Raw genomic sequence first — 18,159 nt, forward strand, 5'->3', positions numbered from 1 at the left:
ACGGACGGTTAGAGATCAGCGTTTATTAGAGCTGAGAGCAGAAACAATACCAACATATTAAAAACACTGACAGAACGTTGGGGCAACGACATCTGAGACAAAAACACACCTGAGCGCGACATTTACCTGAGCGGCAGCCTCTCGCTGCAGATACAGACGCAGGACGACACAGGCGGACACGTTCTGCTCATTTCCAAATCCTCCACAGCAGCTTTGCATCACTTACAGTTCAAAATAATCCCTCAGTGACTGCATGCAGGAGCCTGTAATGTGAATCCACGGCTGAGAGCAAAGAGACTGGAAACACTGCCACCGATCCCAGAGCGGCTGGTTTAAATTCAGGATCAGGAGCAAATGTTCCCGGGCCTGAACGAAGCGGCGACCGTTGAAAGCTTCTTCTCAGGGGTTCAAAGGTTAAGGCAGTCTGAGGGTGGTGGCCCCTCCCCCTTCAGAGACAACTTTCTTCTGATTGGCTGCCAGCAGGTGGGTGGGGCTTCAGTGTCGAGTTGCGGCCCCACTCTGGATGTAAAAGCGGGGACATGAATCTGAGGTGACCGAAAACATCAGTTTAAAACCGTTTCAGATCTTTTATTAACAAATGTCAATTTAAGACTTTCTCAGGACCAAAACCAGCTGAGACAGGGCGGGAAAAACGTTAACATCTAAAACAGGAGTGTTAGCGCGAGTTATTAATCTGTCTGCGACTATAAAAACAAAAACGTTCTACTCGTTCCAGGTAAAAACAAGTTAGCTTGGATTCAGCCCGTGAGCACAGCGCACGCCACGGGCTGACGTGTGCACGCCACGGGCTGACGTGTGCACGCGTGACCGATGAGCCGTTCGGCCTCGCTTCGTTTTGGCGTGTCGGCTGTAAAATGGTTCAAGCGTTGCAGGAACGTTTCCCTTTGTTCACACAGGTTTTACACAGAAAGCTTGAAGCTGGTAGAAAGTCCATGTTCTCCTCCCTCGTTAATATTCTTCAGGGTTATCATAGATCACAACAACGTAAGGTCACTTCCCTTTGGTCCAACCAACAAATAGCTTAAAGACTTTTGTCAAACAGCCGTCTGTCCAATCAAAGCTGGATGTGTGACGTGTCTCCATGACAACGTGACCTCGTCGTGGGTTTGCCTCACATGTCACTCCAGAGGACGGCTCGCTTGCTCTTGTCCACGCTGACGAAGTATTCGCCGGACAGAGACCAGGACACGGCGCTGATGGACGAGCTGAAAGAGAGCAGGCTGTTAAAGGGACAGTCGACACTTTCTCTGTGGTTAAACACGTGCGAGCTCTCTCAAGGCGCCATCGCAGGCCCTTAAACTTCATGGAGATGTACACACACAGCAACACACAAGTCACTCTGGAGGAGTCTGTAGCCCTGCAGCCTCACACTAGCCTGTCATCAGGAACACTGTAGTCTGTGGATTACGGCAAACACTAAGAGTGAAGCTGAACTAACAGCATTTGGAGTCCCACAGGGAGCTGAGCTGGAGCCTCTGATCTTTAGGACCCTGCACTGGCAGTGACTGTGCTGATCAGCTGACTCAGGTCTTCGGTGTTACCTGTGTTTGTCGGGTAGCCGGGTCTCCAACTTGCCCGTCGAGACATTCCAGATGTAAACGGCGCCGTCTGCAGAGCCGGCTGCCAAATAGCAGCAGTCTGGACTGAAGAGAGAGAACATCTGGGTGAAACAGCTGTTCTGACGTGAAACTTCCTGCTGCTGTGAGCAATTTGCTCCACGATTCTCTCCGTCTGCAGAGCCGAGAACTCCCAGCCGGGACACTGAAGAGGGATTTACACTTGCCTCACCATTACGCTGCAAACACAAACCCTCTGAACCCTACGCTGTGACCTGATGTGCAGCGCCCCACAAATGCAACATGCTGCGCTGATGCTGCTCGCAACAACCGAATGTCCAGTTCAACACAATAGTTTTCCCATATGTAAACTGGTTCTTAGACTGGAGGACAGCTGGAAGAGAGTTCAGAGAGACGCCAGCGCCAACTAGTGTTTTGGAAGAGCAGCACAGGTAAATTGCAAATATATCATTGGTCCATTGGCCGTCTGATTGGGGTCTGGAATGTGGGGCCTCCCTGCTGCTGCGGAGTCGGGGCGGTCTGCTTCTCTCCACCGCAGGGAAAAGGGTAACACCACCTGGGTCTGGGTGCAGTTCCCCCCCCCCCGGGTGCAAGGGTACCTAGACCCGGTTCTTAGAGTACGCTTGGGGAGTGTGATTGTGTGTACAGAGTCTCTCTGTGTCTGTCTCCACGTTGGGTGAGTGTTGAGTAATTGCATATGAGAGCATGAGGGTGGGAATGGATGTCTGTATCTGTGTGTGCCTGTTTGTCTGTGTCTATATGTCAGGTTGGGTATCAGACGCCACCTCTCTGGGGACATCTCAGGCCCTCCAAGGTTTGGAGGCCTATCTCCTCCCACCACTCCCCCTGCCGGTGGCGGACGCCCTCAGACATCGGTGCGTTGGTGGTTCTTTGTGTCCGGGGATGGGCGTCCAGGTACACACCGGCTCACTCCTGGTGGCTGCTTGTCGGGGCCTGGAGCCTGGGGCTCGCTCGGGCCCCTTCGGGGGTGGGGTGCCCTCGGCCTCTCGGCCTGGGGCTCGGTCACTCAGGCACAGCTGGCTGCCGGCGGAGCTCACGGGCGCGTCACTGCAACCCCCCCTGGCTTCTGCTCCGCGGCTGCTGAGCGACCCCTCATCTGGGACTCTCCTCAGCTCTTTCTGGGACAGTGGTGCAGCTGCCCCTCTGTTGGTCTTCCTTGGTCTCTTGTGTTCTGGGGGCCTCTGGATGTCTGGAGTCTTGATCTCCTCCATACCTGCTTCATGCCCTGGAGGACGGGGCTGTGGCCCCCCCACACCCTCTAGCAGATCATTACATGAAGGAACCTTTTAATACAAGCGCGTCCATGCTCACAGGTGTACACACGGGTGCTCACACACACAAACTACACCCTTTTTGGCTCCTACCTCAAAGCACACTGTGTGCTGTCGATCTTACGTGCTGCACAATAATGTTTAATATTTAGTATTTACTGTTATATTCACATAGATCATCGTGATGTTGTTTATTATGTTGCTCTTTTTCTTCTGCTTGTTTTCTTTTTTCTTTCTCAACAGGTGATCCAGGTGATTGATGGATGGATTTTTTGTCTGCTTATTTTGTTGTTTTTTGCCCTTTATCCCCGTCCCTCTTCCCCGCTGTTTTTCTTTCCCCAGTCAAGTCTGTCCCGTATTTAGCAAGTGAAAATAAAATAAAATAAACAATAAAAGGTGAATCAAATAGACCATTACAGCAAAGCTGGGATGGTCTATTTGGTAAAGTAAATCCGTTGGGGGTCTTTCTTTGCCTTAAGACAATAATTCTGATGCAAAAGAACCAAACGGGACAGGCGGGAAAAAACAAACAAAACATGACAACTTTAACAAGCTGCTCAGGTCAGGAGAGAGCATCGAGGGCTGCTCCGAGTCGGCGTTCACTAAAGATTTCGACGCGTCGGTGAAAGTTGTGACGCACGCTGCCGCTGATACTCAGCACGTGTGTTTTATACTGCTTCACCTTCTGCAGGAGTTGTCATTCCTGCTTTGACGCAGATGTGCATGTGGCCTCGTGCAGATTAAAATGCTGCCAGTGGTTTGCCGCCATGTGGACAGCTGAGTCTGAAGAATTTAGAGACACTGTCAGTCTGGCTCCCGAGAAGCTGAACAAGAGACCCGATGAGAACAGACAAATGTAGGAGTCACAGGTACGAATCCAACAGCAGGCGAGGCTCGGCGTAGTGTAGGCAGAGCAGCTGTGCATGTTGGACTCACATGTGCAGTGATTCTGCCAGGGAGCCGAACAGGCGCAAAGCATCCCTGCCCTGCTGTCGTCATGGAAACAGCAGAAAATCAACCAATCTCCCGATCTCATCTCTCCCCGTCTCCAGCTCGCCCTATTTTTATCTCTCTGGCCCAGAAACAGTCCTCTCCATCCGACGATTAAACTTGTGATAATCGATCAGAGCACCGAGCCAAACTCTGCTGGCAGCCCCGCCTCCCCGCCTCCACCCGGACACCGAGGACAGGACGGCTTACAGGCACGTGCCGGGCTGACCTGCAGCCGCTACGACGACGTGATGTTAAAGATTTACAGTAAAGAGAGAAACCCAACAAAGTGATTCAAACATAAAGACACAAGGAAGGACTGACACTGCACTCAACAGCAACCTGCAGTTCCTCTGATGTCCAGCAGAGGCGGCAGTGAGTCAGACACGACAGCAGAAATGTTTGCAGCCTTTTCCTTTAATAACCCGCCTGTTTATGCAGTATTAAGAATGAAAGTTTGCATTATTAGGGGCGTGGCCTCTGACTGACAGGTGGAGGGTGACACACCTAACTGCAGCCCCTGAACTGGACCCTGGAACAGCTTCATCTGTAATTCTGACAAAAGCGAGACGTCCCGCAGTCACATGTTCATTTTTCATCGACAGAGGATCTGCACCAAACCAGTGATGGTCACATGTCCTCTCTGTCACTCAGCAGTATCCTTCACTCTCATTGGTAGTTGCTTTGGTCACTCAACTGAAAGTAAGCCTTTTCCTAACTCGGGGCCCGCCCAGTACGCACGGCTAACGGTTTTCTGCTTCACTGACCCTTGTAGTGCTTGATTCTGATGTCACTGATCATGTGACTCACCTGATGACGGCTTTGGTGCTGTCGCTGCCACATTTGAACCCGTCGGCTCTGAGACACAAACAGACAAACGTCAGACAGATGGACAGGAAGTTCGTTTCGGCAGAGCATCGCCTCGTCCTGACGTACCTGAAGGTCACGCGCTCGTTGCTCCACCTCCTCAGGTCGAACAGTTGGAGACAGTCGTCACGGCAACAGCTGAGCAGCTGGCGGTGGTCAGAACTGAGGTCCAACGAGGTGACTTTTCCCTGAGCAGGAAACACCTGAACGCAGCTCGCCACCCTGAACGTAAAGAAAAGCATTTGATTTAAGAACGGCTTTAAACACGCCTTCATCTCTGACCAGCTGATGGCGCCAAAGCTCACGAGAGCAGGTGCAAGCATCAGGGGCTCGTCCCCGAATAATAACTTTTACGCTAAACCGATGATCAGAAACAGAAAACTGGAGAAGATAAAAAGGTAAACACGACATCATCCGGTTTCTGATCAACCACGCGCAGCGAGAGCTGATGCTGGCGTGTAAATGGTGGGCAGAGCTGTCAATCACCTGCTGCTTCAGACGCTGCAGGACACTGAGGGGAGTCTGTGAGTTAAGCTGTTGCTAAGTAACAGAGGGAGACGGGGTGTCACCCTGGATACGGCTGGGAGGAGTAAACGAGAGGTGTCTGAATGAAAGGAATCAGATTCTAATGATTCTACTGAAGCGGAGGCGTGGCTCAGCATCAGGTGGTGCACAGGTGTGCTGCGGCGCGACAGACCAACCTGGAGTCCCACACTCTGATCTGCCCGTCGTAGTGTCCGCTGATGATGCAGTTCTCAGAGCACACCAGGTCGCTGCAGTACTTCGCCACATTACGCGACTGCAGACCTGCAGGGACACAAGTCTGCCTTAAATACACTCCACCTGCAGGGACGCCATGAGCCAATCAGCAGCAAGCACGCACGGTTACTCACAGGCAGCTCGCCGCAGGTCCCACAGTCTGATGGTGCCATCGGCACTTCCTGTCACCACCTGATGGAGGATGCTGCTGAACCTCGCCGCCGTCACCTTCCTGCTGTGACCTGTAAGAGTCACCTACGACTCACACACACACACACACACACACACACACAGTTACATTCCAGATCTGCAGAAACACAATTTCAAAATAAAAGCTCATCATTGTAAATTAAAAATCACAGTTTTTTGTGTTCGTGTTCAGAATTTGTTGATGATGTTTCACGTCATTAATCAGACACACCGGGCGGTGAGTCACCTTTACCTTTGGAACGGAGTCGCCCAGCTGCCACAGCATGGCCGCCTTGCTGTAGGACGCGGCGAGGATCCTGAAGCCCTAAAAACACAAATGCCCACACGAGTGAGAAACACCTCAGTGCTCCATTTACAGGTGAGCTCAGGTGACTTCCTCACCATGGGGTCAAACTCGATGCAGGTGATGCCCTCCGTGCTGCCGTCCAGGGTCCCTCTGTGAGTCAGCACGCCTGATGACATCAGCAGTGAGGTCACAACCCGTCCTTTAAATCAGTGATAATACAGAAAAACAACGAGTGGGCCTCAGGTGGGTTTACCTGCCCTGACCTCCCACAGTTTGATCACTTTGTCTGTCCCCCCCGTGGCCAGCAGGTCTGAGCTGGAGCTGAACCGCACGGCGTTGATGTCTTGCTCATGGGCATCCTGAAAAAAACAAACAAACAAACAAAGGAAACATTACAGCGTCGTGTAAACGTCGTACTCCGTGTGAACCAGGCCGGAGGTCAGCAGAGAGGCATGCTGGGTAGTGAGAACAGAGGACTTCTTTGTGTGAGTGCACGCTACCAGGACTTGCAGAGCTCTGGCCGGGACTCGAGCTGACACACAGATTCTTACAGGAGAGACGAGATCTTCCTCCTGACTGCAGACCGAGTGGCCCCGCCTCTTCCTGCTTATGTCACACACAGAGTCATTCATTCATTCGCTGAGCCGCTGAATGAATGAACCAAACAAAACATAATGGCGGTCACAACTCACTCAAACAGCTCTTTGATGGAGGTCAGGATCCTCGGAGACGTCACCGACGCCGACCTGAGAGAAGAAACAGTTCATCATCTCATTTAGAGAAGCCGCAGTTACGTTAGTAACCACCCTGCTGAGCACATATGCACAACATTAACTATAATAGAAATAATTACAACGATCTCAATAAAAAGTCAGAATAGTTTTTATTTCAACTCTGAGAGAGAAAATACAATAAAATAAAACACAGAAAATTAATAAATGACCTTCTGCTCAAATTTGATTTCATGATCTTACTGTGAGAAAAGCTCCTGAGATCTGAAGAGGCAGACGAGGTCGTTAGACCCGCTAACTCACCCACCTCACCCTTATCTCTCCACTTCAACACGATTGCTTTGTCGTCTGTTGTTTGTATGTTGCTATGACAACTCAATTTCCCTCCAGGATTAATGACTTTTGTGTGTAAATGCTCCTGAGGTCGTCAGTGAACTCGTGAAAACTACATAATAAAATAAAACAAAGGCGTGATTGATGACCTCACGAGTCGCATGGGTTTTCGTTCCGTGGACGTGTCCCGTTTCTCGTTCTTTGGAGACGTCGATCTGGAGCTCGGAGCACTTGATGAGCTGAAACACAAACATATTTTATTCTGACAGTGACAGGAAGTAACAAAGTAGTGTATTAATCAATCTTTAGAAGCTTTTAATGGCCAACAAACCGACTTCTTTGAAAAAGTTTCAGCACAACAAAAATGACAGTAAGCCTCTTGAATGTGATCAAAAATAAAGAAATTATTCTGAATATTATCGTCTCAAAATCTTTAATATTTCAAAACATTCTTGAAATCAAAATTATACTTTTTTTTCTTAAAATTTGTCAAGGTTTTAAAATGTTTATCAATACTTTAAAAAAGTATTTTTAAAATTCTGTTTCAGTGTAAATGTTTATCAAACCCGTGTCGTGCGTTTCATTTATTCTTACTTAGAGAAACCCGAAGAGGGCGATGTAGAGCTCAGGGGATGGACAGCTGACCTGTCTAAGTTGACCTTCGACCTGGCTGCGGCCTGGGTTGCCTCTCGAGCTCTGAAACAAACAAACAAAGAGATGTCTGTTTGGATCCACACTGACCCTCCTGCAGGTACACGATGAACAGGTGTGAGCGGTGCATTCAGGTACACGATGAACAGATGTGAGTGGTGCATTCAGGTACACGATGAACAGGTGTGAGCGGTGCATTCAGGCACCGCTCACACCGATGAACAGGTGTGAGCGGTGCATTCAGGCACACCGATGAACAGGTGTGAGCGGTGCATTCAGGCACACCGATGAACAGGTGTGAGCGGTGCATTCAGGCACACCGATGAACAGGTGTGAGCGGTGCATTCAGGTACACGATGAACAGGTGTGCGTGGTGCATTCAGGTACACTGATGAACAGGTGTGCGTGGTGCATTCAGGTACACGATGAACAGGTGTGAGCGGTGCATTCAGGTACACCGATGAACAGGTGTGAGCGGTGCATTCAGGTACACCGATGAACAGGTGTGAGCGGTGCATTCAGGCACACCGATGAACAGGTGTGAGCGGTGCATTCAGGCACACCGATGAACAGGTGTGAGCGGTGCATTCAGGCACACCGATGAACAGGTGTGAGCGGTGCATTCAGGCACACCGATGAACAGGTGTGAGCGGTGCATTCAGGTACACGATGAACAGGTGTGCGTGGTGCATTCAGGTACACGATGAACAGGTGTGCGTGGTGCATTCAGGTACACGATGAACAGGTGTGCGTGGTGCATTCAGGTACACCGATGAACAGGTGTGTGTGGTGCATTCAGGTACCTGGAGCGGCGTTCGTTGTGGCTGTTCATCCGAGCTGCGGCCTGGTTTTTCCGCTTCATCACCTTCGCCAGCAGTTCTTCCCCTCTGACCGTCTCCTGCCTTAGTTTCGCCTCCGCTGCTCTCTGCTGCTCCAGGAGAGTGTCGTACTCCACCTTCAGCACCGTGTTCTGCCCTTGAACCTGCTCCACCTGTGCCTGCAGCTCCTGATGAGCATCAGACACTCGCGACAGGCAACGCCGCTCCTGCAGCAGCCTGAAGGTGGAGGAAAGAGTAGGTCACACCAGTATGACGTGTCATGGAGCTGCGCACACAAACACTGGAGGCAAACACCTGAGACTCAATATGTCAAAGTAGAATATGGATGTTTTTCTAAAGTTTACAAGATTTGAAGAACACATTTCAAATAAAAACATAAAATAATAAAGAGGTTTGCTGTGTTTTGACAAAAAAAGGATAAAATATATTTAAATGTTTGAATATTAGAATAAAGAATCTGATTTTTTTTCTTTTATTAAAAATAATTTCAGATGGTTCAGATATTTGAATTATTGCCAGATGGCGCAGCGCCCCCTGGTGGACGAGCAGCAGAGTCTGATCTAAAGTGCAGTTTGAGCTCAGCTGTGAGTCGATATTTCTACTCAGCGAATGAACAAGGAAAACTAGAACGAGGCTCCTCCTCCTCCTGCTCTCTGACCTCAGCCTGAACTCACCTGCAGCAGGTTTTTACACCTGACTGGTGAGCTGACAGTCTCGGGTGTGTTACTCACCTGGCATGCTGCTCCTCCAGAACGCCGTCTTTGATTTTTATCTGCTGCGTCAGCTCCACCACCTGATAGGCCAACTGGAAGCACAGAGGGAGGGAGAGGTCAGAGGTTACTCGTGGTCGTCACTTTTACCTGGGTGAGGTTAGCGTCACGCTGTCACATGTCTGATTCTGATCTGACCTCACACAGAGCTTCACGAATCGTATCATTTTGAAAAAGCCTCCTGAGCACACAAAGGTCTAAGACGACACTAACATCCCTCTGCTCACTTACAGAATGTACTTGTTTGTAACTCTGCATAGCTGAGCCTCTGCTGTGTGCTTATGAAGCCAGAGCAGGACCACCAGCAGCTCTGACCAGCGTTCCCTCTAATGTTTCACGTGTCTGAGCGAACACACAAACTCCCTGAGCGCACACTTGGACCACTGTGAGCGACAGCAGACGTGTGCGCTGTGGTCACGCCAGCATCGAATCATCCAAGCTACATGTTTATTAAAATAATCAAATTACAGCATTTATGTTAGACGACTTTTAATTAACTGCTTTAGCCCACTTACAATGACAATTTAAACAAATCTTGTTGATGACCTGTAGCATGTTCACACTATTGGAAGGAAAAATAACCTGAACTCCAATTTTGAAAACACAACTAACTTTTTTTTTTTTTATAAAGCTCTGACTGTATTATGAGTCTGTGGTCTGGGAGAGAGTCTGTAACTCTGTCTGCAACATACAGTAAATAATGACCAATGTTGGGCAGTTAATGATATAGTTACTTCTTCAAAAAAGTAACTGAGTTTTGCAAACAAAGTTTTTTGCAGCTGTTTACCTAAAAATGCAGCAAATGCATTTTTTTCAAATAAACATTTCAAACTATTTACAGAACAATCAGCTGTTCTGCATCAAATCTGATGCCACACAAATTATTTGTGCCACTCCAAAAATAATTTCTGTCCACTATGAGATGAAGGAGAACAACAGCCTGATACCTGCAGGCCTGACAGCAGCAGATGTATCACTGCTGTAACACCTGTAACACTCAGCAGTCGCCTCATTGTTCTGACACACACAACAAAACTATTGACTACACTACACACTAGCTACACACTAACTACACAAGATTTGTGCCAAACGTCACAAATCTGTCACATCTCAAACACGCCGTCACTCCTAAAACTTCCCCCTCCCTAAACAACTAAATGCCATGTTGCCATATCATTTTTCCACCAATAGGAAAGGCTGGGGGGTTTTTTGGTGTTGTTTTTGCTCACAGGCTTTCGAGCGTTTTCCTTATAAAACGCCGTTTTTACCGTTTCTTCCTGCAGTAAATATAAACAACGACAGTATTCAGGAAGAAAACCAAACATTGCAGATATTTTATCATAACTCTGGTTTTACGTGGCCGATCAACACAATTTAAAAACTGGTATAAAGTCCACACTTTGTCCGTCAGTTGTTCGTCTGTCCTGCTCACATCTCCAATGGTTGTACACGCTGTCATTAACGTGGCTTCACTCCACATCAGCCGCTTTGCTAAAACACTGGTGTGGGCACATAAGGACGCTGTCAGAGCCTGTCAGCGACGTGGATTAGCTGCGTATATACGAATGTGAATCACATTATTGGCTGGACTGTGGGATAAGGTGGCATCGTTCTGATCCCATACGGGAGCAGCCGGTCACTGACTCAAACTGCAGAACAGAATTGTTAAAGTTTTCATTTTAATTTCAATTCAGGTTAGATTTTTTTTCTGTGCGCAGAGACCTGCCAGCAGTGCGCAATGGCGGACGCGCACAGCTTAGAGGGAACATTGGTAAATGGCCTGTATTTGTATAGCGCTTTACTTGGTCCTAAGGACCCCAAAGCGCTTTACACATTCAGTCAGTCACACACTGGTGATGGCAGCTACATTGTAGCCACAGCCACCCTGGGGCGCACTGACAGAGGCGAGGCTGCCGGACACTGGCGCCACCGGGCCCTCTGACCACCACCAGTAGGGTGAAGTGTCTTGCCCAAGGACACAATGAGCGAGGCTGTCCAAGCCGGGGCTCGAACCGGCAACCTCCCGATTACAAGGCGAACTGCCAACCCGTGGCTCTGACAGGCGACGTTTCCGGTTCGCCCCTCGTGAACATTTTTTTTTATTTTATTAATCACACAGAAATATAATGTACAACAATTATGCATATTTCCAACATGAAATAGTATCAGAACAGGCTGAATTCCAACATATAGAAGATAGATAATGAACAGGAAGTACAAACAACAACAAATAAATAAATAAATAAAAACAAACCCCAAACAGAATCAAAGCAAAAAAAAAAAAAGGATAATTAAAAGACATACAAGACATGATACCTTAGGGGTTTTCTAGCAGATCTAGTTCAATAATCATATGATTCAGATCCACAGCTTGTGTTTTGAGAGGACGAGTTCTTTGTTTTCAGAAAACAACATTTGTGAATGAAGAATTTCCCCATAATAATTATTACATTTAGAACATTTTCAAGCTTCTTTTCTTTTCTTAGAGAACCAAAGATAAAATCATTTTTAGAAAATTCAAGTAAGTTTGGAATCTGTGGGAAGAGCCAGTAGTGCACATCGTTCCACAGGCTTTACAGAACATACAACCATAAAATAAATGTTCTGTTGATTCAATATCCCCCTCACAGAAAGAGCAAGAATTATTATCAATAGCAAAGCGACGTCTGAGAGATTCTTTGGAAGGGTAAATACCAGAGAGGACTTTGTAGTGGACCTCCTTAGCTTTGGGAGGAATCGGAAGTTTTAGGTAATTTTTTCTGATCTCTTTCTTTTGATCACCGGAGAACAGATGTGAGATGGAATTTGGATAAAAACATTAGTAAATAATTCCCTGATTTGGGAGTTTTTTAGACTGTTAGCTCTAATGTTACGCCCATTTACCAAGAGTTCAGGGAGGTCAGGGGATCTACAGTCAGGGTTTTGACAAAGATTATATGCTGTACATGGAATGTTTTGAGGGGTAGCCTTAGTAATTATTTGAAATTCTTTGTTATTTATTTGCAGATTATAATTGGTGGTGAAATCTTCTAATAAAATTTTACCTCTATCATCACTGACCAGATGCCCTTATCGTACCATTGTTCATAAAGATTGATTTGTTTCCAGCGTTTATGTAGCGACAGTTCCACAGTGGAGTGTTGTGTGGGCTGTAGTTATGTTTGTATATTAATTTCCAGTATAATAAAACTTGCTGGTGAAAGGAAGAGAGCTTTATGGGGAGTTTTTTATGTCAAAATCACATCTAAGTAAAAGATTAATTCCGCCTACATCTGAGAATATTTTGCTTGGAATGTGAAACCAAAGGCTATTCTGACTTCTTAAAAATGACCTAAGCCGGTTTATTTTTAAGGAGCCATTTAAGCTGTCAAATTCAATAGCTTGCAAACCTCCATCTTCAACACGTTTGACTAAATTACCTTGCCTGATATAGTGGGTTTTACGTTTCCATATAAAATCAAAGTTTAGCTGGTTAATAGATTTGCTGATTTAGGCACACATGCAGGATATACTAGCCTGGAGACACTTTCCATTCTGGTGAGAAGAATTCTACCCAGAATCGATAAGTCTCTCTGAGCCCAGTTATTTAAATGACTTCTACAAATTTGGATTTTCTCCCAAATATTAAGGTTATCTAAATCAGTCTTATTCTTGGTTATGTACACACCCAAATATTTGACAGTGGATTTAACAGGAATATTAAAAGTGTTAGAAATAGTACAGTCGTTTAAGGGTAAGATCTCACATTAGTTTAAATTCAGATTTAATCCTGAAGCTTTTGAGAAAGTTTCAATAATCTGCAGAATTTTGGGGATTTCATTCAGGTTATTTAGTTGTATCATCGGCTAACTGGCTGATAGAGAGCTCTTTACCCAGGATAGATAACTTACCAAACTCAGAATTTTTAATCAGTATGGAAAGCATTTCTGTTGCTGCAATAAACAGCAATGTGAGATTGGACATCCTTGTTTTATTCCTTTGCAGATCCTAAATCTTTGTGAGGTGCCACGAGGAAGACACACTGAACTGTTAGTATCTCTGTACAGTAATTCGATTACATTAATGAAGTTACCTCCAAAACCGAACAAATCAAGGGCTTGAAACATAAATTCATGCTCTATGATGTTGAAGGCTTTGTAAAAATCTAAAAATAGAACAAAACCTTGGTTTTCAATTAGGTAGTTGTAGTCAATCAAGTCCAAAATAAGGCGGATATTATTATGAATAGAGCGGCCTTTTATAAATCCAGACTGAGTGTTTGGCCCATTTTGGGCCAAACTGCAGCTCTTGCCTCCCGTCCTGTCTCCGGTCTCGTTTGCAGAAATCTTGCTTGAAGTAGACGCCTGCTCCTTGCACACCTGGGAATCCTTCGTTTCCAGAAAGCGTCTCGGTAGTGCCTCATGGTGAACTGAACTATTATTTGTCGATGTCTACCCGCTTCTTTTTTCCCTAGACGATGGACGGTGTCCACAGCGTTGCCCAGTGAGGAAGCCCACTGTGGCGCGATCTTAGCCAAGATGTCGATAACTTCTTTGCGGGTATCTTCGTCATTTTTTTCTTTCCAGCCCTGGATTTTCAAGTTCCAGCGACGCGTGTATCGTTCTAGCGCCAACATTCTGTCTTTCAGCTCAGCGTTTTCTTTGTTTAGAGCAGGAATGTCTTCTTCCATCCAGACAGTTTAGTCTTTTATATCGGCTGCGTTCATTTCAGCCAGCTTGGCAATGTTAGCCACCATTATCATGTTGTTACTTAGCTGCACGCCGAAGTCATCGATCTTGTTTGTTAGCTTGTTAATGGCTTCTATTATGGAGTTGTTGGTTTCCACACTTTGGGACACAGTACCCTTGCTAGGTGGTGTGGGTGCTTTGGTGGGCGTAGGTGGAGTTTCTCTTTTTACTGACGGTGTTGAAGTCTGCATTGCATATTCGTGGTCAGTGGGTGCGGAGCTCTTGGAGGCTACCGCTGGCTTAGCTGAAGCTTCTGCTTTTTCCCGCGTCATCATCTTCTTTAAATGGCAGATTGGGTCCGTTCAATAGTTTTAATAGGTGAATCTAGTCCTTAAAACCTATAGGCAAAAACAGCAACCTACTTGGTATTCAAAAGTAGAGTCTAAACAGGTCCACCGGGATTAGTGCACGACGGCTTAAAAGAAGTTGCCTGCCCCGACAGCCATCTTGCCGGACCGCAGCCAGACCCTCCTCGACAGCGACAGGTCTCCCCTGGTGAACTTGTCTCTTCCTGGTCTCAGAGCGTTTGTTGTGGATCGTCAGCCTGCAGGCCGAAGCTTGTGGAGCAGCTCAGGGTGAAGTGGTCTGACCGCCCTCGGGCTGCCTGTTCCTCTCACTTTTATCACACCGATCACATCTGCTCGTCGGCTTTATCACAAGAGGAAGAAGTGGCTGCTGTTGCTCGGTTACAGTCTGCTGTGTTTTATCACACGGCCTCAAAGAAAAACACGAGCCAACCCGCCAGGAACGAGCTGAAAGAGCTCTGAGCGTGACCACAGAAACAGGTGAACAGCTGTTCATCACAACAACAACACCTGCTGCTGCTCATGAGCAGAACATAAATCTTCATCGAACTGACGAGAACTGAAACCCCCGATCGGTGGATCTGTTAATAAAGGTTCCTGCTGTGAAACCTGCACAGCCTTTCTGCTAAGTGCTCAGTGACATCCAATCAAAATCCTTGATTTTACTCACCGAAACTGTGGCTCCGCCTTCTCAGACGGCCTGTTAGTACAGTAACCTCACAGCAGCACAAACATGGTCCAGAGCTCCAGCTACAGACACCTGCGTCACCATCCACTTGCCAGTCAAATAGGCCACGCCCCTTTATTCCATAACAGGCGAGTTACAGAAATAAATAACTCATCTGAGAACAGCGTCTGACCATCTGAAAGCTCCGTGACTCCAAAACGTCCACAAATCCTTGTTCTTTGTGCTGTGACGCGTCTCCAATAATCCAAACTGAGTCCCACTTGTATTTTGCGTATTTATCTTAAAACAAAACAACAAACTTTGTGCTTTCAATCAAAACAAATAGTGCATGTACCAACTGATGTGCTATAATGACGGTCAACAGAAAGGTTTGCCCACAAACCACTCACCCAACGACGCTGTTGCGAACACTGGCATCAGGTAAATAACATGCAAACACACCCCCATGCAATCACCCGAGGTGCAGGAAAACCTAAACACCTGTGCCACCATAACAAATACACAAAACATAAACACTGACTTTGGCTCTTACAGTCCTCCTTGTACAGGTGCTATGAAGGAGGCAGTTGGCTACAGAGACCAGACAGTTGGAGTTGAGGCTGTGAACACGTCTATGGGGACTACCTCACTGCTGCCTCTGCTGGACGTCAGAGGAACTGCAGTTTCCAGGTTGGAAAAACGACGCGTTAATACCCAAAAACCTGCGTTCTACCTGAAGGCCACCAGATGACCTCTGACCTTTGCAAGCACTGCTGACTTTGCGGGCTGAGTCACCCTAACCCTGGCCGTAACTGATCATGTGATCACTCTGAAAGGGGGGCAGGTTTGCTCTGACCTCTCCCGTGGTCTTCTTCAGCTGGATGCTCTGCTGCAGCAGGGACGAGAGCGGGGCGCCGCCCGCGGGGGGACGCCTGCACACACAAAACAAACACAGCCTCAGCACACACACACTCGTTTTCATATCTTAGTGAGGACACCTCACTCATCTCATCCCAGCCACTTACCCTAACATTCAAAATGAATGCCTAACCATAACCATGACCTGTGATCCTGACACTGCAACCACAATGCGAGTCTCAAAAATGTCTTAAACCTTGTGGGACCAGTGGCTACTGCAGTATAGTAGCATGCCAATGTTCTGTCCTCACAAAGATGTCTGAACATGTACAAACACAGTGAGTTACCTGGCGGCGCTGCTCATCAGTCCTTTGGTCAAACAGGTTTTCTCCAGCAGCTGAGTGTCTGCAGACAGAAAGGGGGTCAGAGGAGGCGGAGCAGGAACCAGGTGCTCCAGGTTTGTACCTGATGAGCACCTGACTGACAGCTAGGACCAAAAAACCAGGACAACGTGTTTTCACTGAGATATTTTTACTCTACTATGACTTAATTTTATTATGTTTCCCAGCTTTCATTGACTGAAGCCAAACTCCATTCAAAATCTGTCATGTTTAACATTTTTTCATTCTGCGTGTGCGGCCTGATGATAAACCAGCAGCAGGCTGGTTATCTGTCACACATGACTCACTGTGCAGAGGAAGTGAGGCGACGTGTGGTTTAATAGTTCCGACAACTTCCTGTCCCTGAATGTCAGCAAAGTATGAAAGGAGGGTGGATGTCGGCGAGGTTCAAAACACTGAGCAGAGGGGTTAATGATCTACTCACCACAATAAAAATATAAAATGAACCAGACTCCATTCAAAAACAATCTGATTTTACAGGAGGGTGAACTGGATTATACTGGATGTCTGACTGGTGGGACAGGTTGGACGACTCTCAAACTTCTGCCCGTCACAAATTCCATTTTTGGTTTCAGAGCTGCTATAACTGAAAAATATGAATATATAAAACATAGTAACTGAGAGTCCAACTGAACCAAAGTGTAGTTGTCGTGATCAACAAGCCTGAATCTCAGCCTGGTTTTAAGAAAGTGTTAAAAATGCTGATTATTGAACGTATGAAATGTTCTTTCGAGCTGTGGTGACGAATGCCGACTGCAGTCTCAGGTTTGGGGTTAAGCTCACCTTTCCCTCCCTGTTATCTGCATTCACGCTGGCAGTGGGGACAGGCAGTCGCATGAAGCTGCTTTAACCCTGGTCTGCTCTGGAGCAAGTTAGGCTCGCAGTATATGTTACCATGGCGATGAGTAGTTAGCCCTGAAGTTACCTGGATGAGATGGAATCCCGTCTCCCTACATAGGGCAGCTCTACACCAAACTCTATTAAAAAAAAACATCTTTTTTGTCCCTAAGTGAAGCAGCTCCTTCTGTGACATTTCCTGAGTACAGTGTTAAACAGGCTGATTAGTAACGAGAGTAAATGCGAGGACGTTAGTTCTGGTTTAAACAAATTTACTTTTGCTGCCCTTTGATGAAAACCTCTTGGTTCCCCAATACAAAGCCCTGATTTCTCTGAACCAAACCTCACTCAAAAATGATCAGTGTCTTTCTTCGTGCAGTAATTTCTCACCGTCAGCCTGTAAAACCTCACTGTAACTCTGAACACTAAATTATTGGGTTTTTAGATGTTCGGCCCGGTGACTGCTGCTCTCAGACCGCCTGTGATGGATTTAAAGGGGATAAAAGTTGTACTTGGTCGTCGTACAGAAGCGGATCAGGTCCTGGAACATGGCGTGCTGGCTCAGGTCTCGGTGCTTCAGCTCTCGGATGATGTGTCCCTTCCAGGACTCCTCGGATCTCCCGCCGGCTCCCGGTGCCGGAGGCCGGCTCCCCCGCGGGGACACTCCGGCAGGATCCGTCACGACTCCGCGGGCGTTGGCTGTCACAACGGCCATGATGCCGGCAGGCCGGAGAGCTTCATGCCGCGGGCAGAGGCTCACAGAGCGGCCTTAAGTTCCAGGCAGCCCCGCTCTGAAACCCCGGCTCCTCTCACTGCCGCCATGTTGCTCACTCCTGCTGTTGTTTACGCCTCTTCTTCTGTGGTTTGTTTTGTTGTCGTCGTTAACTTTTGGGGCTTTTCTCACTCTGCTGGGGGCGGGGCGGAGGCGCGTGCCCGTCACTGTGGCTCTCGGCCAATCACCGCCCGCTCTGCTCTTAAGGAACTACAAACATGCCCTACCGGTGTGTTTGTAGTCCCCCTCGATATGACGTCAGCACC

The 18,159-nt window shown here is 47.4% G+C and overlaps 1 protein-coding gene across 2 annotated transcripts; it reads right to left on the bottom strand.

The window, feature by feature from the left end:
• Nucleotides 1-3: 3 nt before the first annotated feature.
• atg16l2 (ATG16 autophagy related 16-like 2 (S. cerevisiae)) lies at nucleotides 4-18,096 on the bottom strand. 2 transcript variants are annotated; one of them, XM_084951412.1, is made up of 18 exons: nucleotides 17,647-18,096; nucleotides 16,231-16,288; nucleotides 15,882-15,957; nucleotides 9,288-9,361; nucleotides 8,521-8,772; nucleotides 7,661-7,762; nucleotides 7,216-7,305; nucleotides 6,695-6,748; nucleotides 6,503-6,605; nucleotides 6,256-6,361; nucleotides 6,098-6,168; nucleotides 5,949-6,020; nucleotides 5,641-5,761; nucleotides 5,449-5,554; nucleotides 4,817-4,969; nucleotides 4,691-4,738; nucleotides 1,563-1,664; nucleotides 4-1,226 (listed from the first exon to the last, which is right to left on the bottom strand). In XM_084951412.1, exons 1-18 carry the CDS (start codon nucleotides 17,834-17,836, stop codon nucleotides 1,133-1,135), a joined length of 1,872 nt encoding a protein of 623 aa, XP_084807538.1. In that variant the 5' UTR covers nucleotides 17,837-18,096; the 3' UTR covers nucleotides 4-1,132. The 2 variants fall into 2 exon arrangements, with proteins under 2 accessions (XP_084807538.1, XP_084807536.1); XM_084951410.1 differs by having other exon boundaries at nucleotides 6,503-6,608; nucleotides 17,647-18,095.
• Nucleotides 18,097-18,159: the final 63 nt, after the last annotated feature.

Source organism: Perissodus microlepis, chromosome 14, assembly GCF_051167445.1.
Source record: "Perissodus microlepis isolate ML-2025 ecotype Zambia chromosome 14, ASM5116744v1, whole genome shotgun sequence".
NCBI lineage: Eukaryota > Metazoa > Chordata > Actinopteri > Cichliformes > Cichlidae > Perissodus > Perissodus microlepis.

Excerpts from the sequence above, each read along its gene's own strand:
- atg16l2 (XM_084951410.1), bottom strand. The coding sequence starts at position 17,836 with ATGGCCGTTGTGACAGCCAACGCCCGCGGAGTCGTGACGGATCCTGCC. Across the intron at positions 6,169-6,255 it reads ACTGTGGGAGGTCAGGGCAG|GCGTGCTGACTCACAGAGGG; the intron begins GTAAACCCACCT and ends TGATGTCATCAG. Across the intron at positions 5,762-5,948 it reads TGGGCGACTCCGTTCCAAAG|GTGACTCTTACAGGTCACAG; the intron begins GTAAAGGTGACT and ends TGTGAGTCGTAG.